General features: G+C 40.4%; 1 protein-coding gene across 1 annotated transcript in view; it reads right to left on the bottom strand.

Annotated features, from left to right (window-relative positions):
* Positions 1–23,997, bottom strand: part of CHD6 (chromodomain helicase DNA binding protein 6) — a 343,529-nt gene that overhangs the window by 122,184 nt on the left and 197,348 nt on the right. The window contains exons 9-16 of the mRNA XM_006839290.1: positions 20,300–20,386; positions 19,990–20,124; positions 15,631–15,752; positions 14,424–14,667; positions 8,823–8,999; positions 8,123–8,266; positions 5,182–5,437; positions 2,934–3,144 (exon numbers count right to left, since the gene is read on the bottom strand). Of these exons, the coding sequence (XP_006839353.1) occupies positions 2,934–3,144; positions 5,182–5,437; positions 8,123–8,266; positions 8,823–8,999; positions 14,424–14,667; positions 15,631–15,752; positions 19,990–20,124; positions 20,300–20,386 (1,376 nt within the window). The remainder of the gene's footprint in view (positions 1–2,933; positions 3,145–5,181; positions 5,438–8,122; positions 8,267–8,822; positions 9,000–14,423; positions 14,668–15,630; positions 15,753–19,989; positions 20,125–20,299; positions 20,387–23,997) is intronic.

Below are 23,997 nucleotides of genomic sequence, written 5' to 3'. Positions count from 1 at the left end.
GCTAAAGTGAAATACTTTTAACTGATGGTATATGGAGGGGATTATAATCAATGCAATGAAACAAGTTATATGAATTGTTGAATGTGAAACTGATGATGTGCCCTGTAAACTTTCACTCAATCCACAATAAAAACCTTAAATTAAATAAGTAAATAAATAAAATTTTAAAAAAGGCACAGGACAACAGAAAACTAAGAAAAAACATGAATGTGTAATTCACAATAAAGAGAATACTAACAGCTAATAAATTTAAAAACAATCACTCCCATTAGTAATCAGAAAAACAAATTAATACAAGACACTATAATTTAGCTTTTCAAATAAGCAAAGACTAAGAGGAACTAGCAGTATGGATTAGTGTATGGAAAAGACTCGTTTTCATATATTGCTCAAAGGTATATAAATACAAGACTCTTTCTAGAGGCTATCAAATGCTTTTAAAAATATCCATTGTAATTTATCTTAAAGATAAAGCTAAAAACCTATCTAAAGAATTGAAAGGGATATTCATAAAGTTATTTAAAATGCTGGAAAATTAGGAAGCAACCAATAAGAACACCATTGTTGTTGTTGCCGTCGAGTTGGTTCCAACCCATAGTAACCCTGTATAGGGTTTCTGAGGAGCAGCTGGTGAGCTTGAACTGCCAACCTCTTGGTACAAAGTGACTTTGCAGTCTAGTGCCTTAACCCACAGTGCCACACCAGGACTCCATAAGAATACCATGTTGTTGTTGTTTTTATGTGCCGTGGAGTCGGTTCCGACCCATTGCGACCCTGTACAGGGTTTCTGAGGCTGCAAATCATTACCGGAGCAGAAAGCCTCATCTTTCTCCTACAGAACAGCTGGTAGTTTCGAACTGCTGTCCCTGAGGTTCGCAGCCTGATTCGTAACCACTATGCTACCAGAGCTCCTAAGAATACCACACTGGTCAACAAATTATGCTGTAGAAGAATAAAGAATAAAAACACCTTCATAATCAAATAAAAAATGTGAGTTACGAAGTACAAAGCAGAACATATTCTCAATTCAGTCAAACAAGCAACAAAATTAAGCATAACATATGCATAAAGTAAGAAGAGTGAAAACATAATCCCCAAAGTTGCAGGGGTGTGGGTAGTGGTGATAAATGGTGATAAATGTCAAGTGAAACTGTAAATACTTACATCATTTGAAAACAAAACCAGCAGTAAATGATAAGGGAAAAGTAGCAGAAGGAGCTAAATAGAAACTTTTGTCAACCAGCAAAGATTATTCATTGTATTACTACACATTTCTTGTGTGTTTTTCAAAAATTGGCAAAACAGTTTTATATACTAAGAAGAGTAAGAGCATATATAAGAAACAAGTGTTCCAGCAATGAGTTCCTAATCTATGTTGCTGTTAAGTGCCATCGAGTTAATTCTGACCCATAGCGACTTGTACAGGGTTTCTGAGGAGCAGCTGGTGAACTTGAACCATCAACGTTGCAGTTCAAAGGGCTTTGCAGTCTGATGCATTAACCCACAGCACCACACCAGGAGTCCTCCTAATCTATAGCAAATTTATAAACTAGAAACTGCTTTAACCACTTAAGACTTACTCATTGTAGCTTCCTCAAATGGGTAAAAAAGAAATACGTATCAAGAATTCTTGGTATAGAAACCTCTACTATAGGGCTCTAAGAAATTTTCTTTTTGTCTAATCAGATTTCAGAGATTAATACAGCATTAAACGTCAGCACATCCCATAGTTAGAGCTGTCATTTACTTTAATGCTTTCTATAAATTACATGTTAAAAAAGTGAACAAAATCTTTTAAGCTATAAATATTTGCTAAGACAACTGAGATTTGCTATGGTTTTACTATATTAAAACACAGATTTCCTTGAAAACTTACCAATGCCTAGGCTAATCATTTCTATATTCTTGAACAGTCTTTTTAACAGTACATTTAAAAAGATCCACTTATCTTCAGATCACTGATGTATCACAATGACTGGAAATCTAAGGAACAGTATATGATGAAACAAATGCAGTGCACTCAGAATCCAAATAGTCCAAGAAACATATGACATTTCACGTGCATGGGTAATGGAATTACAGGAGCATGAACAAGAAAGTAACCCGAGGCACTATAAAATGGTTTGCTCAGAAAGGACATTAAATATTCACAAATTATGTTTACTATCAGTTGGTAAGTTAAGCTCTTTTAGAAATTTGATATTGTGATGCTTTTTAGGATGTTTTTTATCTCACCATTAAGCAAGTAAGAAAGAGGGGGAGCAAACACATTATTTTTAACTTTTTCTATTGCTATCTGGTAAGGAACTCTGGTAGCGCAGTGGTTACAAATTGGGCTGCAAACCTCAGGGTCAGCAGTTCGAAACTAGCAGCTGTTCCACAGGAGAAACATTAGGCGTTCTGCTCCTGTAAAGATTTACAGCCTCGGAAACCCTGTACAGGGTTGCTATGAGTCGGAACTGACTCCACGGCACATAACAACAACAACAACGCTATCTGGTAGTGTAGTGGTTACAAATCGGACTGCTAATCTCAAGGTGGAAACTACCAGCAGTTCTGCGGGAGAAAGATGCTTTCTGCTCCTGTAAAGATTTACAGCCTCAGAAACCCTGCACAGGATTGCTATGAGTCGGAACCAACTCCACAGCACATAACTACCACTACCAATGCTATCTGAATGATATTTCTTACAACTAAAGTAAATATAAACAAACATGTAGACTTTTCAAAAAAATTAAGAAAAGCAAATGAAGGGCTCCATGTTGTGTGCTCTGATATGCACTTCAGAAGGGTAAACCTGGAAACTGCTGGGCACAGGAGTTAACTCTGAATTGCACCAGACCTTCAGAAGGAGATTCCTTTTCTCCAGTTTTGAATGGAGAAGACAGACATAAAAGAAAAAGAACTGCTTGCAGCTTTGACAAAATTCTCACCTTCTCTGGATGAGATAATCTTCCAGAATATCAAGGCAGCGCACCATCTGGGAGAAGATGAGTACTTTGTGGCCACCAGCAATCAACTTAGGGAGCAGTTTGTCAATCAGCACCAGCTTCCCTGCTGCCTGAATCATGGCCTGCAGCTGAAAGTCAGAAGCATCAGGGCTGTGGGTTTTTCGGAAATCTTCTAAAATTTTCTCTTCTGCCCCTGAAAAGGAACAGAACAAAACTATTCTTTGAACAAAATGTTACGGTGTAAACTGCTCTCTGTTTCAGAAATCCTAGGAAAAATGAAGAGGTCTATTAGAAGTGAATTCTCAAATCCTGAAGCATCAGTCCGGTGAGATGCTATGCATCCCTGGCACTCTGCTCTCTCCTAGGATGTCTCACCAAGCAGGATTGAAGATGACCAACCCAAGTGAAAAAAACCTTCACATAAAGTGAAGTTGACAGATATCACAAAAACTAGCTTTATGAGAACACAAGCCATTATTTGGATTAAAAAATTTTGTACAGGATTCTGACATCTTCCTCCACTCCATCCTACCCGAACCAAGAGTGTTTTGGGGGCTATTCTAGGTCCCTTGCATTTCCATATAAATTTTATTATTAAAATTTGTTTTTAACAATTTGATTACTGCTGTGTACCTCAAGTTTATTTCAACTCATAGTGATCCTATAAGGCAAAATAAAACTGCTTTATAAGATTTACAGGCTGCAATCTTTACAAGGAAGTCCTGGTATGGTGCTGGAGGACATGCACTGGACTGCTAAACAAAAGGCTGGCAATTCAAATTCACCAGTCACTCCTCAGAAAACCTAACATAGGGTTGCTATGAGCTGACAACGACTCAACAATATTTAACAACAACAAATCTTTATGAGTGGAGCCCTCGTGTGGTGCTGTGGAATAAGCACTGGACTGCTAGCCACAAGTTTAGCAGTTCAAATCCATAAGCCACTTCAGAAACCCTTAACAATGTTGCTAAGTCAGAACCAACTTGATAGCACTTACCAACAATCTTTATGGGTGGAGTACAGTGGTTAAGTGCTTGACAGCTAACCAAAGGTGGGCAGTTAGGGCGTCCCCAGCCGCTCTGCAAGAGACTTATGTGGCAGTCCTAACCACTGTGTCACCCACCAGGTAAAGATGGTGATTGTGCACCACTGAGTCGGTTCCAACTCATACTGACCCTGTGTAGAGGGTTTCTGAGAGGCAATTGGTGGCTTTGAGCACCAACCTGCAGTAAGCAGTCCAATGCTTATCCTATAGCGCTGCACCTGGACTCTGATCTATAAAGTTCTAATATGTCCTTCAGCATAGCTATGAGTTGGAATTGATACGATAGCAACAGGATCTTTGGTATCTTTATGGGAGCAAATTGTTAGGCCTTTTATTCTGTGGAGTGACTGGTGGGTTTGAATCGCCAACCTTTTGGTTAGTATTCAAGCACTTGACTACTCTGTCAACAGGGTCTTTTAGGATTCCAACATCTTAAACTAGCACAGTGAACTGTGACTCTACCTACAGAGAGTTAGCGCAGTACTATCATATATTCAACTAAGTAATATATTTCCCTAACACAATGTAGACAGTACAGGTTGGATGGCAAGTAAATGAAGGACAGACAGCAGAATGGTGAGTGAGAGTCACCTTCGGGCAGGACGATCTAGAGCACAGAGCAGTGTTAATAGAGAAGGTTCAACTCTTGGCTCTGTGCACTTACTAGGCTAGATTACTTAGGCAAATCCATTCGTCTTGTTCAGCCTTAGTTTCAATCTCTGTAAAAAGGTGAGAACACAAACGTCCTAGTATAGACTGTGAAGTGGTGCTAATAGTTAACATGCTCTCTGCTAACCATAGGTTGGAGGGGTGAGATCACTCAGACGTGCTTTGAAAGAATGGATTCTGAAAACCTAGCCATGACAACCCTATGGAGGACAGCTGTACTGACACATATAAGATGGTGATTGTGTGCTGTGGAGTTGGTTGCAACTCACAGAGATTCTGTTTCTGAGGCTGTACATCTTTATGGAAGCACAAAGCCTCATCTTTCTTCCAAGTAAAAGCTGGTAGTTTTAAACTGCTGACCTTGCAGTTAGCAGCCTGACTCGTAACCACTACGTTACCAGAGCTCCTTACATATTGTATAGGATAGCCCTGGTTTTTTATTTAGTATATAAAGGGAGCTCAATACATGAAGGGGCATGGCTGGCCTGAATGACTCCCTGATCCCCTACTCACCATTGATCAGGTAAGGGTGATTGCAGCACTTTCTCAACTCCATCATGGTGTTGATGAGATTGGGCATGTTGTGTTGATTTGCACCCTTGGCCAGGAAGGAAAAGTTCTTCTCCAAGATGGCACGGTAATACTTTTTCTGGATATTCGTCAGCTCCACTTCAATGATTGTCTCTTGTTTGGGAGCAAGGTTCTTTTCCACATCATCTTTCAGCCGCCGAAGCATCATTGGTTTTAGGATAGACTGCAGTTTCTTCACCTGTCCAGGGAAATGAGACCTGTTCACCTGGCCCAACCCAAATGTAATGATGGCTGGGGTGTTTCACTCTTTCACTATAGTCCCAAGCATCTAATCATAGCACTGTGCCAATAGATTTAAAGAAAGATCACAACTGCTCATTGCACATGGGGAGCTTACAATAGTCTACAAGGAAAAAAGGGACCCAAATCAAAATTAGTAAGTAAATATTGAGAATTTAAGTAGCAATCTTGCAAAGAGTGAGGGGGCGTCAAAAAGTTCATGGAAGAATTTCATTTTCTTTTAATTCCAATTTTTAACAAACATTTTGAAGCCCCCTTGTTTGTAGGATAAAAAAGGGAAAGAAAAAAAAAGACACTAGCTATTTTCTAAGATGGAGAAAACAATTTCTCTCTCTGACATGCACACACTCAGTAATTACCTGAGGAACATTTTAGCCATGTTAGGATGTATAAGTGATATACTGCAGAAGGAAGACTTAAGATGCTGAAAGAACAGAGAATGAGGCAGAGGCAATTTGGAAAAAGATTCTCCCTACACTTTCTAAAACGCAACAAGAGCATGTCTGGAGGTAGCAGTATTATGTAAAGAGTTAACAATTTGAAGTGGCATTTCCCATCCCATCCTGGAAACTATCTCACTAGGAGCACTTTAGATTAGGAGGCACTTATTCTATGTTACAACTTGTCTGTTGTTCTCTCCTAAAGTCTGGGGCTGCACAGCAAATCTCTAGCAGTGTGACTGCATCCCACAAGGAGATCTACTGCTTCTTCTGAAAAGACAACAGCAGAGTAAGGACTACAAGTCAGGGATCCTGGGTTAATCCTGAGCTAAAACAAGGTACCAGTATGAGTAACGCTGTTATGGGGAAATTCAAGTGCAAAAGAAATGAACTTTCAAGTCACAAAGGACTACTTAAAAACTCAAAATGGGCAGAGTCTACAAAGCTACACTGTGTGGGAGAGATGCTGTGGCAATGCTTCCTGAGAAGCAGAGAGTGATTTAGAAGGGCTACTTGCTAGAGCATGTTTCAAATAATGATGTATTTACTGAGACACTGCTAACTAATGTTAAAAGACAGACAACTTCCAATCTGCTACATGCTGGGTTCAGCTTTTGCCCTTCACTTAGTTCATACCTTTAATGATTTAGAGTACACTATATGCCAGACACTGTGCTGGTCAATACAACAAACACAACTTTGGAGAAGATGTGGGTCATGTCCTCAAGGAGGTCATTGTCTAGAAGAAGAAAAAATGCATACCAAAAATTAAGAGCAAATGAAAAAGAGGATGCATTTCTAAAGGGCCAAAAATGGAGAGAACCTTAAAGCAGCCATTTGAAAGATCAATAGAGAATAGCAAATGTAGAGAAGAGGACTTAAGTTTAATTATTCACTGCTCTCAGAGTTTGACTTGCCTCAAAAGTAGAAAAAAACAGATTAGGACCACAGAGGGTTACTCTTGACAATTGCTAGAGAAATTTCCAAACCTTCTCAGTTCCCAAATTTTCAGCCCCAGCCCACTTTCACACCACTGCTAGATGAAGTTAACAGAATTGATGGCATTCCTGCCTGCAATCAAAGGCTTTGTGGCTTTTCTATTACCTGCCAAATTCTTCCACTTGTCTTTCAAGATAGTCCCTCTAGTCTTATATTCACTCTACAATTCAAACACCTTTTTTTCCAGGTCAAGCAGACAGCTATTACTAAAATATATGCCACAGGTTCAATTATGTTGGGTTTTCTGTGCAAAGCAGTTACTCATTGGCTCTTCTCTCTCCATAAAGTCCACTTTCAAACTGTACTCTCTCCATCAAGTTTTTCCTTATTATGTATATGTGATCTGATCTTTCACTACTGAAATGTTCAAAACCCTATTATCTGTTCCTCTTATGACATTTAAATTTATCTGGCTGATTTCTATAATCCCTAGAAGAAATTTCAATACAGTATACAGATAAAGTTCATGGAACATTTCCACTATCTTTCAACTCCATTTTTCCATGAACTTTCTAAGTCCCCTTACATTTAGCAATGTCAATTGCTTTGAATCAACTTGGACTATGAGCTGGACTAAGGGGACTGGACCTTTGAAAAGTAAGAAAATTTACTCTATTGGGCAGAATGGATTTATCAATTACTCTATGTACGTGACTGCCTGTTTCACCTACTTGTGTATTTTGTTGTACTCACGAGGATTTTGTTGTAAACATGTTTCAGATAATGTAGGAGGAAGGGTAAAAGATGAAGGAAGCAGAAGAAAGCCCATTCTCCTGAGGACAGGCAGAGCTACCAGCAAAACCATCCAACTTTCACATGAAATCACTGAAGGCAGATCTAATATTTCTGATTTTGACTCACCTACCCTTTGGAGCAATGTTGTTGTTGTTAAGTGCCGTCAAGTCAGTTCCGACTCATAGCGACTTGTATAGGGTTTCCAAGGGGCGGATGGTGAGTTTGAACTGTTGACCTTGCAGTGCAAACCCACCATGTGGCTCATCCTATAGTGCCACACCAGGTCTCCTTGGAGCAATCATCAATCAGTATACTCTCTCCAACATAAACAAACAAATAAAATGAAGGAGGTAATGCTTGCTAACTTGTGTCTCCACAATGATCTGTTCCCTCCTGGACAGTGAAGGGAACCATCACATGATCTTCTCAATCCTGCAAATCTCATTTACCTGCTCCTCTGTTTTCAGGTCTCCAAACTCCTCCAAGAAAGCAGTCTCTGAAGGAAACTGTGACGGCTCCAGAAAATTGAGCAGACTGAAGAGTTCCTCAACAGAGTTCTGCAAGGGTGTTCCGGTGAGTAGCACTTTATGTTCCTGCACAAATGGGAAATATGTGATGAACAGTAGCTGGACCAAAAGAGTTAAGTGGGAAAATTAAGCTAAGGTATCCTGTGCTCAACCTGGCATACCAACAGTTTATAAGGGTACCGTCAGTAAGTAGATCAACTTTCCTGACATGTCCCTGATGTCAGTTACAATTTCATGTTAAGAAAGCCACTATTCATTCATTCACTTAATCTATGTACTCACCACATACTGGGTACCATGTCAAGCTAGGACAGTTAAAAGACCAAGATTCCTTGGTACCAGATTATTCAGCAACCTGGAAACCAGCCAAAACACCTCACTATTCCAGGTCACAAAATTTCAAGGTATTTAAGACTCCCGAGTCCCTAATAAATTGATGACAAAGTTGATTTGCTGACCCTGTTCTCAACAAAAACCATCTGAATCCTAGACTATCACAGAACAAAAGCCAAGAACAGAAGGAATATGTTCAAGTCAAGTAAGTTACATGCAGAATATCTAAGAATGCCTCCTCCACAGTGAAGAGAAAGCTGGGTTTAGTAGAGCGCTTGCTAACTCTCACCAGGGCCATGAGCTTCAGACCCTCCAGAAGTTTGCAGTTCCTGTTCTTCAGTCTGTGGGCTTCATCAATGATCACACAGCTCCAGTGAATCTTCTTCAGTTCTGGGCAGTCTGCCAGGATCATCTCAAATGTTGTGATGACGACATGGAACTTGAAGACTCCTGAAAGGGGATTTCCCTGGGAAAGACAAAATTAAATGCAGACTTTACAACCGTGGCTCTAGAATTCTGCTTTTGAGGCCTTGCTGAAGTAGAGCAAAAACAGTATAAATGCTAGGGCCTAAGTGAAAAGCCAGAAAGTATGGCTATTTTTCATGTAAGAAAAGAGAGAAGGCAGAAATGAACCAACTAGTTAGGCAAGGGGGAGCTCTCACTGTGTCAATGAAACACAAGCAAGAGATCATGTACCCTCACAAAGGTGAGACAGATGAGCAGGACAAATGGCACAACAGAGGAGCTTTAGATTTATTAATTGTTCTGATTCTCACATTCTGACTCAGGAGCTGGTCCATAGCATGCATATGTTCAAGGAAACCCCCTTTACTACTTTTCAGACATACCAGGGTTAAGTTGTACCACTGTTACAAAATCAGAAAACTTCACTAAACAAAAATATCAAAATGTGAACTACTACGGTTTCTTGACATAACCTCCATCTGAGTCTATACACTTCCGAAGGTTGTGTTTTCATCTCTCCAACCCTTCCCTGAAGGATTCTGGGCTCTTCAATTTATACCACGTGCAAACAGCAGTTTGGGCATCCTTGAAGGACTCAAATTGTGTTCCCTATCAATGCTCTTTGAAGTTCTGGAAACAAAAAGAAGTCTAGAGCAGCAAGATCAGGACTAAAGGGTAGATGAGGTAAGATTTCCCAACAAAATTCTCATAGGATGACCAACAGCCTTGTAGAATGTATCATGGTGGGAAAAAATGATTCGGCGAACATTTCTGTCCTTTTTCTCACCAACAGAATTTTCAATTTTCTTAAAAGTTCTCTCTAATAAGCCCCTATGATTGTCCTGTGTTCTGTTGAGAAAGGTAATACACAAGAAGGGAACAAGGCAGACAGGGGAACACTGATGCAGGTTTGCATGGGCTAAATGGGACTGAGGATGTAGTGCTCAACCTTGAAACAACAGGGCTTTGTGATACAGGGATGGAGGCATAGTCTGAATGGGTAAAAGAGAGGAAATAATGTTAAGATGCTTGACTACCCTATGAATATTGGATTCCCTTGCCTATTATTATTGTAAAATATACACTTGGGTAGGATAGAAAGGAATATCGGGAAACATGATTACAGAAACCTTATAAGCCCGTCTTCAGCCTGTAACTATCTGGAATACCTAAAAGGGGTTCTAGAAGTTGCCCAGTGAAACATGCTTCTTGTGCAGCCCTTGTAGTGTATAGGACCTTAGGTAGATCTTGAGCCCCATCCAGAACCTTCTTTGGTGGGACATTCCCACTTGAAAGGACATGCAAACCAGCCGAGAGCAGCTAGAGGAACAGAAGATACTTCCTAAAAGAAAGACCAGCAGAGAAAATCAAAATAAAAAACAAAAACAGCAGTCTGTTTGGCTATTACAAGCACAAGCAAGCTGTTCGATAGGGAACCATCAAAGCAAGCAATAAAGTCTCTTTAGGACAAACGCCCCTCCAAGAGTGAAACTCAAACGAAACACACAGGCTAGTTGGCAACTGCACTGGTCTACTTGTAAGTGGAAGTGGAGGAAAGTCAGTAATGAAGATATGGGCTGAGTTTGACCATGTTCCACAGACTCCTGTCGACCTTGAGATGAGAGAGCGAAGAGGAAGGACTAGTTGGGTCAAAGTTAGGAGAGGCCTGGAACTCCTGAGCCCATGGACATTGACTTAGCCATGGAGGGCTAGAGCTGAGAGTGAAGCGACTAGCTGATAGGAAGTGGGAGGAGACAAGACACGTAGAATGCCCAAACTTGCCAAAACGCTCCTCCCTGTGTTTCTAGCCACCTTCATCCTGATGACCAGAGCCCAACTAGAGGAAAATAAATTTCACAAAGGAACCAAATGTAAATTGTTACAATTAGATGAACTTGATCTATATTTATGTAGTAGCTCAAAATACCAACCAAAAGGGAAGGAGTCTTCACATCAAGGATCAAGCTTATCCTCTTAGTACACAGAGTTGATAGGGATGGGCAATTTAGACATTGGCAACCTAAAATGGGGGAGGAGTTATATAGGTACGAAGTGGTTGGCTTACAAGCTTTCAAGAGGAAGCTTAGTTTCAGAGTGTGCGGAGGAAGGTAGAATCTCCACTAAATAGATTTCATTTTGTCTAGACAGGTCTGGTCAAAGGATATGGGGATAAGATTCTTATGATTCAACAGTGAATAATAGTTATCATGACTAAATGTGACTGTCATAACTGTAAAGGTAGAAGTTTTGCAACATATAGGGGGAAGTAGTTAATCTTATAGTCCAGGAACAGAGGACCCTAGGACCATCAAGGGAGAAGAGCATGAGCGGAATGTGGGACCCTATCTAGAGAAGCAGCAACACCAGAGATAGAGGCAGAGATGAGAACATGGAGCGTTAAAGCAGCTGAGGACTCTAGAGTCATGGAAAGAGAAAGACTGTGTGCTACTGGCCAGGAGGCAGGCTTGCAGAATGTGCCCTTTGTGTTTTTGATTTTTAATGCTTATACATCCCTGAGTGTTTTTGTGTACATCAAAATAAAATTTTTTTTTAAAAAACTCAAGAGGAAATAGAAACAAATACTATTGAATGATGTGCATGGAGGGGATAGTAATCACTGCAATGAAATGAAATATGGATGAGTGCAAAACAAATGTTCTCCCATGTGACCTATCACTCAGTTCACAATAAAAGCTTAAAAACAAAACAAAACAAAAATGACCCCTTGGGAGTTCCCCCCAAAAAGTCGACATAGCCTTCTGAGCTGACTTCTCTCTTTGAATTTAACTGGCACAGCAGATTCCCTTGGAAGCCATTATTCTGCTTGACCTATGTTTGGAATATGCACTAAAGAGACAAAGACAAGTGTACTACTGAAAGAACTTGTCTGCAGTCATCACTGATTGCAGTTGTTGTTGTTGTTGTTAAGTGCTGTCGAGTCGGTTCCGACCCATAGCGACCCTGTACAGGGTTTCCGAGGGTGTAAATCTTTACGGGAGTAGAAAGCCTCATCTTTCTCCCGCGGAGCATCTGGCAGTTTCGAACTGCTGACCTTAAGCAGTAGGTATGTTTAAACATGTTTTCTTTACAATAAACCTATGCATGTATGAAGTGGACTTATCCTCGTATATTTCATCTTGAACTTTGGGTTCCAGTTCAGAGTCAAGTTAATGATCCGGATTCCCCTGGGTCAAATGCTATCCAGCAGGACAGATTCTTACCTTTCAGCCTATCCTGGTACTTCTGTCCCATTTAAAGAGCAGAGCTGCACCATGTTAGAGCACTTCTTCCAAGTATCCTCTCTGCTGTCTACTCAACTCTCCTGGGACAAGTATTTCACTTGGACTGGGCTAATTCTCACCTAGCCTAGTACAGTGTGCTCTCAAGCAAAGTGATAATATGAAGGGGCTATTTTCTTTCTTTTTTTTTTTTTAGTTTTTCATTGTGAACTGAGTGAAGGTTTACAGAGCAGATCAGTTTTACATTCAACAGATAATACACCTGGCTTCCTTACGATGATTGCACTCCCCTCCATATACCATCAGTTAACAGTATTTACCTCTATTCACTTTAACTCTGGCACTCCTCCATGTCTCTGGCCACCTTCATATTTCCTCTGTCTTGTTGTACACTGCCTGCCCCATCACTCATGTTAACATGTGTTTACCTTATAGTCCATGAATAATTTGCCCCTCGCCTCACCAAATTACCATCACAGAATGTTTCTTTTATGAAGAAAATCTTGTCTTTTTACAACTGTGGTCTCATACACTATTTGTCCTTTTCTGACTGGCTAATATCACTCAGCATAATGTCTTCCAGGTTCATCCATGTTGTGAGGTGCTTTGCAGATTCATCATTACTCTTTAATGTTACGTAGTATTTTAGTGTATGTACCAAAGTTTAACTATTCTTCTGTTTATGGGCATTTAGCCTGTCTCCATCTTTTTGCTATTGTAAACAGTGTGCAATGAATATGTCATTGTTGTTGTTAAGTGACAGTGAGTCGGTTCCAACCCATAGCGACACTGTATAGAGTTTTTGAGGAGTGGCTGATGAACCTGAACTGCCGACGTAGTGGTTCAAACCAACTTTGCAGTCCAGCACATTAACCTACAGCACCACACCATATATCTAATAGTAACACAGCTCTTATTTCTTGAGGATATATACCAAGTAAAGGGATTGCTGGGTTATAGGCCATTTCTATTTCCAACTTCTTGAGAAAGTGCCATACAGTTTTCCAAAGTGGGTAAACCATTTTAGAGTCCTATCAGCCGGAGAGTACCAGTTTCTCCACATCCTCACCAGTTTTTGTTGTTTTCTGTTTTTTGTTTTTTTTTGTTTTTTTCCCAAGCTTTGCCATTAATGTTGGAGTAAGATGATATCTCATCACTGTTTTGATTTGCATCTCTCTAATGGCTAATGGTTAATGCCCTGGACTGCAAGGTAGGTTTGAACTACAAGGCCAGTGGTTCAAGCTCATCATGTGCTCCTTAGAAACCCTGTACAGGGTCATTATGGGTCAAGCACTGGCTCAATGGCATTTAACAACACCACCACAATGGCTAAGGACAGTGAGCATTTCTTCATATGTTTACTGGCTGTCTGAATGTCTTCTTTGGTGAAGCGTCCCGTCCATTCATGTCCTCCGCCCATTTTTAAGTTGGATTATTTGTCTTCTTCTCATTGAGGTGTTGAAGTGTCTTATAAATTATGGAGAGTAGTACTTTTTCAGATATGTAGCTGCTAAACTCCATTATCTTTTCATTCCAATTTCCCAGGAACCTTTTTTTTTTTAATTGTGAACTGAGTGATAGTTTACATGGGAGAACATCAGCTTTACATCATCGTTTCACTGCAATGATTACAATCTCCTCCGCACATCATCATTCAACAGGATTTGCTTCCATTCCTTCTGTTTTTTGTTTTTCCCTGATGAAGCTTTTGAAGCCCTCCTCATACTTAACAAATGCTAAAAACTACAAAAATTTTGTTGTGCTTTTATATAATTGGAAATCTAATTTCTCTGGGCTCCCTCCCTGTCAAATCTGTTAGCCTTCTCTCCAAATTCTCTGGCTGGGAATCTTTCTCCTGTACTCTAATTCTAGTGTTCAGTTTCTTCCAGATAAAATTTGCAAGAACCAAGTTTTTAGTGTCCTGATAAAGGCCTCTAGCATATGGTTGAGTAGAAGCCAAACCCTGCATTCCTGTGTTTTATTGTAAGTTAAAATAAACTTGGAAACCCTATGCAGGGTCGCTATGAGTCGGAACTGACTCCACTGCACACCACCACTACCACCACCATCAGGGAAAGGGAGGTACCACTTTGTCTCAACAAACAAATGTTTCATTAATGTGAGTCAACAGTGAGTTCTGAAGACAAGTAACAGGAAAGCTGTCCAGTGGCTCACATCAAGCTCACCTGTGCATCTCGGTACACCATTTCATACTGCTGGATCATCTGCCTGCTGATCTGGCTGCCGTGATACACAATGGCATTCATCTCAGTCCACGTCCGGAACTCCCGCTCCCAGTTAGTGATGGTGGAGAGAGGGGCGATGATGAGGAAAGGGCCGTGTATTCCCCGTAGGAATATTTCTGAAAGGAATGTGATGGACTGGATGGTTTTCCCTAGGCCCATTTCATCAGCTAAAATACAGTTCTTTCTGCGGAGAGTAAGAAATACAGGCAACTCATTATCAATAATGGAAAGATGTAGAAGTCGGTTGTACCTAAAGATGCTTCAGAAGTATGCCTGGACCTCTAAAATCAGCAGTGAATGTCCTATCATAGTTTTATGGCTACAAAACTAAGACCAAGAGAAATAAAAAGTTACAGGATTCACATTTCACATTCGTTTCATCAAGGGACAGACATTTAACTCATATGATAAAATTCCTTATCAGAGTAAAAATGTTGGTCTCTTCTGGTTATCCAAAATCCCACAAGTGCAGGAAGCTGTAAGCCTGGAAGGAGTGTGGCAAGCACTCTGGCTAGTGCCCTCACTGTACAAGATGAGCAATCTGAGACTGAAGGTGAGGAGAGTTTTGCTGACTCACACAGTGGCAAAGTGTCAGAGACTACATGAGAACACACGTCTCCAAAGTCCTGTTTCGGTGTGTGTTCCTTTACAAAATGCTATCTTTTAAACTCACTACTACGGTAGATTCTAGACTCTTAAGAAAATGACGACTCTTTTTTTTCTCAAATTTCACCTGTTTTAGTTAAATTCTGATAGAAATCCGAGCACAGAGTTCAAAACAAGCATTACAGCATAAGTCCAGAGTACCTGTGGTTCATACAAGCACGTAGAACAGTAATAAAAGTTTGGAATAATTTTCTGCTGGAAACTTAAGGCAGTAAACGCCTTAAAGGCTTCTTTGCATTTTCTTTCACTTAGTTTGGCAAGAAGAAAAGCATAATTCAATGGTGTCTAAACCTCATTCCTTTTGAATGGAGAGACACCAGAGATAAAGATTATCACCCCAATGCTGTGGCTATGTTGTTCTCAGTATTCTACTTAACTACGGCTGCCCGCAGCGTTCTAGGATATGTAATAATATAGTCTCAGGTAGAGTCATCTGCTAGAAAAATGGTCCATGATGATAGCATTTACTCCGGCTCCTCACCTGTTATACCAGTTAAAAAGGAGCCAGTTCATTCCCTCCAGCTGGTACTCCCGGAGTTGGTTGCTGTTCTTATATTCACGAGACTTCTCAAGTTTCTGCCAAGCGTCTGAAGCAGGCCGCTCCTAGAGCACCATGTATGGAGACAGAATGATTTTTTTAGGACTTCAGATGGATAAGGATACAAGATAATAACGAGGATGAGAGTGTATTTCAAAAACTGTCTTAAGGCTGGTTTCAAACTACAGGTAACTGTTTTCAGATTCTAAAATATATGTTAGCAGGCTCTGTATGACCTAGATCTCACCAGATAGAACTAGAACACCTCTACAAGATGTGCAAGTAGTCAATTTAGAAGAGAAACAGACCCATTTAAACACCTGATAATTGCTATATATATTATTATATGCATTCACAGATATACTTCTAATTTATACTGATTTTCCCAGCAAGCCAATATTAATTATGTTTCTGATTTCTACAGATAAGATTTTCGTATTACTTCTTTATGCTTGGGATATATCAGCTCAAGAAAGCACAGAGGGATATTTTGGTGGTTAAAGTCTAAAGCCAACATATAATGCAAAAATCTTGAAAAGTTAAATGATTCTTACAAGTTCCTTAAGTTCGCTCCTAAATAGAAGTCTTATTAATTTTAGTTTTGCATATGAAACACACACAAAATTGTTTCTCTGGTGGAACAGTGGGTTGAGCACTAGATCTCTAAACAGTTTATGATTCACACCCACCAGCTGCTCCTTGGACTCAAGATGACGCAGTCTGCTTCCATAAAGATGGACAGCCTTGGAAACCCTATGGGACAGTTCTACTCTATCCTGTAGCACTGCTGAATAGCAACTGGCTCAACAGGAGCGGTTTTTAAAAATCTGGTAGGCAATTTTTGTTTTCAATGTTGCAGATATTCTATTTATTTATTCTTCTATAGAACTTTAAGGAGCTCTGGTTATGAGTCAGGCTGCTAACCTCAAGGTCAAAACTACCAGCTGTTCCATGGGAGAAAGACGAGGCTTTCTGCTCCTATAAAGACTTACAGTCTCGGAAACCCTGTACAGGGTTGCTATTAGTAGGAACCGACTCCATGGTACACCACAACCACCATATAACTTTAGAATCAATCTATCAACATTTCTAAGTTACACTGTACATACTGATTAATTTGGAGAATTAAATAAATTCTGTTTAAGTTTTATGTTGTTTGGATGTAATATTGGTTATTTTGCTTACAGACAAATTAAGCCCCTAAATTGATACTCTCAGGTCTTCCAACATAAAAATTCCTAACTTTGCCTGTAGTTAAAAATGAGAATATGGAGGCTACAGGTTTTCTAAACAGCAATAAACAGTTATTGTGTTCCATCTTGAGCTATTATAATAAAATTTATACCTGAAATATGTTTTTAACAAAACTACACTATTTATATAAGAAATTTAAGAATCTCTCCTTAATTATATTGGCGATATGTAGGGATAAATATAAGCTGCCCATTTTCTCTTTCAGGAAAATGCATATAATAACTGCTTATACCTTTTTTTTAAAAATAAAGCTCTTAAGGAAAGGTATTTCTATATAAACTCTCCTGTTTTGTTCCCTAAAGAAACTGCCTTTCTTCTAGTCTCCAGGAACCATTCAGCCTAGACTCCTGAAGCCCATGGAAACTTTCTGGAAGCCCTTATGACTCAAGCAGCTCACTCTCAGATTTGGAGACACTGTAGGATAGGATTTCACTGTAGATTTCTAATTCACTGCCTTTGAAGCATTCTCAATGTAGAGGCAACACTTTCTGAAAGTCACTCTTTGGGGCTTTCCTATTTCACCACTGTTAAAGGTTTTTGTTTCATATCGCTTGCTAGCTAGAAATTTCAGTCATCTAAGCTCAAGTCCTAACATCAGTTGCAGTTTCTGACACCTAGTCTGTGTGGCTGCTAAGTGGTATAAATGACAGGAAGGAAGTTACCCCAGGGCTTCAACTTCTGTGGCTCCTCAATTAAATCCCACAGAGGAATTTGACTCTGGAGTCTCCAAGGTTGGCCCTGCCCTTTAACAAACTATTTCTCTCCCTTTGCACAATCATTACCCACACCTTTGGTCTTTTGCTTTCTTGAAATTCTATGTTTTACCATACAAGTTACCAATTTTTACCAAAAAGCTCTTAGCTACACAATATCCTAATTCATCAAGACCAGCAGAGCCACTTTCAAGCTTCAAAGTACAGAATACTGTTGTTGTTGTTGCTAGGTACCGTGGAGTCGGTTCCAACTCATAGTGACCCTGCACAGGGTTTCCGAGGCTGTAAATCTTTAGGGAAGCAGAAAGCCTCCTCTTTCTTCCGTGGAATGACTGGTAGTTTCAAACTGCCGACCTTGAGGTTAGCAGCTCAATTAGTAACTACTACACTACCAGAGCTCCTTAAAGTACAGAATAGATCTGATTAAATAAAAAATAAAAAATAAAACAAAAACATTATTCTGGTGACATATCACTTGGGGCCTGACCTTTTCGTAACAGATACAAACTGTTAATCATATTTTTAGGTACCATTTCAGTTTAGAACTTTTGAGATAAAAATTTCAAAATGAGCATTTTAAGTGAGAAAAGAAACGAATTAGGAAAAAATGGTGTGAGACAACATCACAGCTCACAAAGAGTTGGGAAGGATAGGAGCTTTACAAACGGAAAGTAAAAGAAATGTGAAATTATCTGAAAACTTGCTAAATACATGTAGTCAGAGTAAGGAAATGGATGGGAAGCTGGGAGAGTTGGATAAGAATCCCAAATACTTCTAGACGGCACCTTATAATTAAGTTCAGAATGAAATTCTCTCTGCCCTCTGCACCCCCTTTGATTTGTCTCTGCATTGTACCTCACATCACACTTAGCCTGCTGCCGTATTTGTCCATTACACACATGCTTCTTCCATTAGACTGTGAGCTCTGGGGCAGGGCCTATACTTTGGTCCCTATCTCACACCAAGAATTAACCCACAGAAGATGCTTAACGAATGACTGACAAATTGAGTTAAAAACCAAAAGCTAAAAAAATCAGAGATGGGATATGGTTGAAAAGCAAATTTAATAGCCAATAACACTATAACTGCATGTATTTCTAATCACAGGTCTTTACCTCCAGATACCTCTATGCCCCAAACAAGACAAAACAAAAATCTAAATCAAACCCCACTGCTTTTGAGTGGACTTTAACAGGATCTAAGTTTAACTTCTAAGTCCAGTTCTTCAGAGTCCCAACTTTTTAGAGATCTAAAAGCAACAAAGAATAATACAGTGAAGCCTGTGAGAGTCGAATTGAACAGGACTGCCTTGTTTTTCTGGGTCTTGTTTTCTGTCTTCGACAGGGTGCAGTTTTACCATTTTCCTATGGTTACTGGATTTGAGGTTTCCTTCCCTGAGAGGCTTCTGCCTTACATAGGTTCCTGCTTTCACAGGTTTTAAAGAACTGGGTAAGAGCTCATACAAAAAGGATGGTATTTTAAAAATAGAAACTGTGATCATTCCAGTCCACAGTCATATTCTTAACTTATCCTGTCCAGAATTGTTAGTTGTTGTGAAGGGTCACTGAGTCAGTTCTGACTCAGAGCAACCCTGTATAGGGTTTCCCAAGAGTGGCTAGTGGGTCTGAACTACCAACTTTGTGGTTAGCAGTCCAGTGCTTATCCTACAGTGTCACGCCAGGATTCTCCTAAATTAGTTATAATTTAACCAGGTTCTAATCCCAATTTATGGGGGGAAAATGAGGCTGCTATTCCCAGAAACCTCTAGGGTCACAACTGACTTGGTGCCAGTGGTTTTGATCCCAATTCTACCTGTTTGAATTGGAATAATCTCCATCTAACTACTTCTCAGGAATCTGGGGCATCTTTGCCCTTAATTACAATAATCCAGAATCTGAAAAACCAAGTGAATCAATAAACATATCATCCTGTAAGTTACCAGGGGGTTTGATAAATAAAGGACAAATTTTCACCTTAAGAATCTTCCGGTTGAATGAAGGCAAAGGAGGAAAAACAAAAAAAGAAATCACTGATGGAGCAAGAGATAAGAAACAGGAGAGAACATGCCAGGCACTTCTTACAGTTTGTACTTTACTGACTCCACGCAACAGTCATGCACCAAGAAACTCTCTCATATCCAATCTTCTTAAACAGTCACATATCTAAAGCTGAATGGGGTGCTAGCAAAACTTGGGAGAGAAAAACACTCTAAACTGCAGGAGGCCAAGGGTCAGCTATCACAGAAACGACATAGGAGCACAGACAAATGGATATCCGTGATTACTAAGTTCATAGAAGAGAATGTAACAAAAGGTAGAAAACAGAGATGTGCTACCGCATGCTTAATTTCAGGGAGAACTTGAAGAGATTCAAATTCTTTCACTTTTGCAGGATCCACATCTTCCTCTAGCTCCCACGTGCTTTCTTCGTATGGCAGTGAACACCACTTCACCAGGTAATGTGTCACCTCCTGGTGGGAAACACAGGAGAGAAATGTTATTTCTACTGTTTACACAAGTTGATCACACTCTGCTGGTCTCTGAAAATCCACTTTACAGCACATGAATGCCATCAAAATAAAGGTCACAAGTTAACAAAACGCGCATTCCCTTAAGAAGGGAAAGACAAAATGGCAAAACACTTACCTCGCCCGTTTCTGCATCCTTGGTGTGGGCCACCTCCAAGATGCGATCAACTTCTACGTAGTCTGGATTGAACAAGTCTTCATCAGGCTAATGCAAGCAGAGGGGAGCAGTTAAACACCTTCCATCTAATCCAGCAATTAGTTCTTGGTTTCTAAGTAACCCCTACTTCCTGTACCCTATCAGGAAACACAGAATAAAGGGTTCTACGGAGAGTAAAAGTCATTTCCTAGCAGGGCTTCCAACCGGTTCAACCCCTGCTGAGAATCTGTGTTTCTACTCCAGATAGAATCTGGATCAAATCTTGTTCAATTGTAGATTCTGATTCAGTCTATCTGGAGTGGAAACACAGATTCTATGCAAAAATGCTGGTTCTGATTCAGTCGATCGGAGGTTGTTGTTATTGTTGTTAAGTGCCATCAAGTTGGCTTTGACTCATAGTGACCCTATAGGGTTTCTAATGCTGTAAATCTGTGCAGGAGCAGAAAACCTTATCTTTCACCTGAGGAGCAGCTGGTGAACTTGAACCACTGACTTAGGGATTCACAGTACAGTGCTTATCCTACAGAGCCACCATGCTCCCCATATCTGGGGTGGAGAGGCAAATTCTCAGCAAATGTACAGTCTAATTCAGCATATCTGGGGTGGAGAGGCAAATTCTCAACAGGGGGTGGAACCAGAATGAGTCAGCAGGAAGTTCTGCTTACTGTTCCCAAATCTTACTCTCCTGAGGCAAATTCAGAAGACCCGCCCCTACTTTACACTAGTGACTGTGCCTTGGCCAGGACAAGGCTCTCATGGCACAGGACAACAGTTTCCACAAGAAGCATTCTTTGTCCTTCCCACTCCTAATCCAAACACAGCCCCTGAGAACTGAGAATTACAGTTTCTTCTTCATCTTAATAATAAGAGGAATACTAGCAGCATTGGGAGGTGCCTAAGGGGAACACCTGGAGTGTGATACTGCTATCTACTTCCTGACCTAGGGAGTACTTACACAGATGTGTGCATTTTATAAACATTCACTGGGCTGTACACATACTATCTGCTATCATCATCAAAAAACAGTAAGTAACTTCTAGAAATATTTACTGTTGTGTTCAGAATTATACCAGATGTTTTTATGTAAGTCTCAAAACTACTTTCTAGGACAGGAGCTATAATTACTTCACATGAGGAAGCTGCCTCAGAGAGGTTGAGTAATGGGACTGAGGTACAGAGGTGTTTGAGCTGGACACCCTGGTCTTTCACTTTCTTCTGGACCCACTGAACTCTCCACACTGTCCCTTAGGCTGGCAGGTACTTTAGAAGCTATCTGGGTTCATCTTCTGATCAATACTGTATTATAACATCTGGTGGCAAAGGTACCCTCAGATTCAATTATTCCTGTCAAGAACTTTACTATCCTCTAAGGCCTGACCCACTGCTGAGACAGCTTTACCTCTCCCCATGGAGTGCTAGTACTGTGGTCCTCATCATCCCCATTATGAAATTATGGCCTAATTTCCTTCCTTAGAATCAGGATTCATTGCTGTGACCTGGTTCTTCTACTGTTAATTATTGTTGTTGTTAAAAGCTGTCAAGTCGGTTCCAATCCACAGCGACCCTGTAGAGGGTTTCCAAGGAGCAGCTGATGAGCTTGAACTGCTGACCTTGCAGTTCAAACAGCTTCGCAGTCTGGTGCATTAACCCACAGTGCCACACCAAGACTCCCTATATAGCAGTAATAAATACGTTGATTCTATGTGTTGGCTCTTGCCATGATTTGAAGGCAGCTTCTCTTCTCTCTTTGGGCTAAATAATCTGTTCATATGCCACAAGTCCAGCCCCTTAATGATCCTGATGGGTAACTTTCATGAGAGTGATTATGAGCCAAGCACCGTGCTTAGTGCTTCCGTAATCACTGTATCATTTAATCTGTGAGGCAGAATGATTAAGAGTCCTATTTTACACAGAGGAGGATATTATAGTCTGAAGGAACTCATGCAAGTGGCTCCAGGCCACACACCAGCTGTGAGTGGGGGAGTTGGAACTTGCGCCCCAGGAGTGATTCCAGATCTCCGGCTCAGCTTTGTGCAATCTGCTTTCCACTCAGCCAGGTGGCGGCCTCCTTCTCCACCAGTACAGCCCCACTGCAACTTGTCTTGCTAGCTCTGTGAAGTCCCTCACTGGCTCCTGGTTACCACGTGAAGAGAACACGTAGGACTGTAAGGAGTAAGACATACACAGTATGACAGTCCTCCTAGTGCACTCTACGATTAGCTGTACTGTTTAAGCAGTTAAATCCCACTCTTGCCACACAGTAAATGTGTAGACAATGAAATTGGCCCTATGTTTTTCCTCTAGAACTGCCAGCCAGTCATTGTTTTATCAGAGTTTAAAAATACAAATGTCGGATAGTATATTTCCTTCATTTGAGCTGCCCAGTGAATCTGAACTCTGATTTGTCCTCTCCAATTGTTGTACTGGACTACAAAGTCCCTGGGCTCTCAGCAGATGTCAGGGTGTTGAGTCAAAGGACAAGCTGGAGGACCTCTACCTCTGTGGCACCTGGGAAATCGCAGCCTCTTGAGTCTGTCTCCTTAACATGTGTCCTAGCTCTCTGAGGCCGCTGTGAGAGAATGGATATAAACATGCTCTTTGTTGTTGTTGTTATGTGCCGTGGAGTCGGTTCTGACTCATAGCGACCCTGAACTGGGTTTCCGAGGCTGTAAATCTTTACGGGAGCAGAAAGCCTCATCTTTCTCCCACGGAACTGCTGGTAGTTTCAAACTGCTGACCTTGCGGCTCACAGCCCGATTCGTAACCACTACGCTACCAGAGCTCCTACTGGAAACTAAGTCATTATCTGCATCAGAAGAATATTCTTTACCCAAGTTTGTAATACAAATGTAGAGTAGGTCAAGACCACAGACCGAGCTGAAGGAACCAGTCTTCACTGTAACGCCTCTTAAATTCCACGTTGCCCATCCTTCCATCTACTAATATGACTTTCCTTCCCCAGGAGAGCTTAAGCACTTATGTTATTTCTAAACACCTTAACAAGTTTCCTCGTTCTACCCCCAAACAAGGAAAAATCACTCTCTTGGGAATGAATCAGATTACTCATGAAATAGGCTACAGTTTGTGTTTTTTTATCATTAAAGACCAATTTTGCCTTCTTTGAACTGCTTGTTCATTTGTCCACTTTTTCTATTTGAAGTTTTGCATTTTTCTTGAATCATAAAAGCATTTCTAATCATCAAAGCTATTTATTGGATGTGTGCTGTAAACACAGAAAGGAAGGTTTCCACACTGGGGAGGAAGAATGTAAGTCAGGTGCACACTGTTAGTGCTGAAAGACCTAAAGGGAAAGTGTATATGTATACAATGTATGGTGTGTACTGGTGTGGTGCTGTGGGTTATGGTGCTCGACAGCAGTCGGTTTGAATCACAAGGATGGCAGTTCAAGCTCACCAGCTGCTCCCTGGAAACCCTATACAGGTCATTATGGGTCAGAATTGACTCAGCAGCACTTAAAAGCAACAACTGTTAGTGCTGAAAATCTAAAGGGAAAATGTGTATGTACACAACATGTATACACATGGACATCACAGACTCGCTTTTCCTGTTTACTTTTAGTATTTTTGTATAAACAACGTATAATGTATAAATAGTAATGATTTGTTTAATACTAAAATTCATTAATCCTTCCTCTCGCT

Source organism: Chrysochloris asiatica, unplaced genomic scaffold, assembly GCF_000296735.1.
Source record: "Chrysochloris asiatica unplaced genomic scaffold, ChrAsi1.0 scaffold00023, whole genome shotgun sequence".
NCBI lineage: Eukaryota > Metazoa > Chordata > Mammalia > Afrosoricida > Chrysochloridae > Chrysochloris > Chrysochloris asiatica.
Note: the sequence above shows the minus strand (reverse complement) of the source record. Positions and strands in the feature narration are given on the sequence as shown.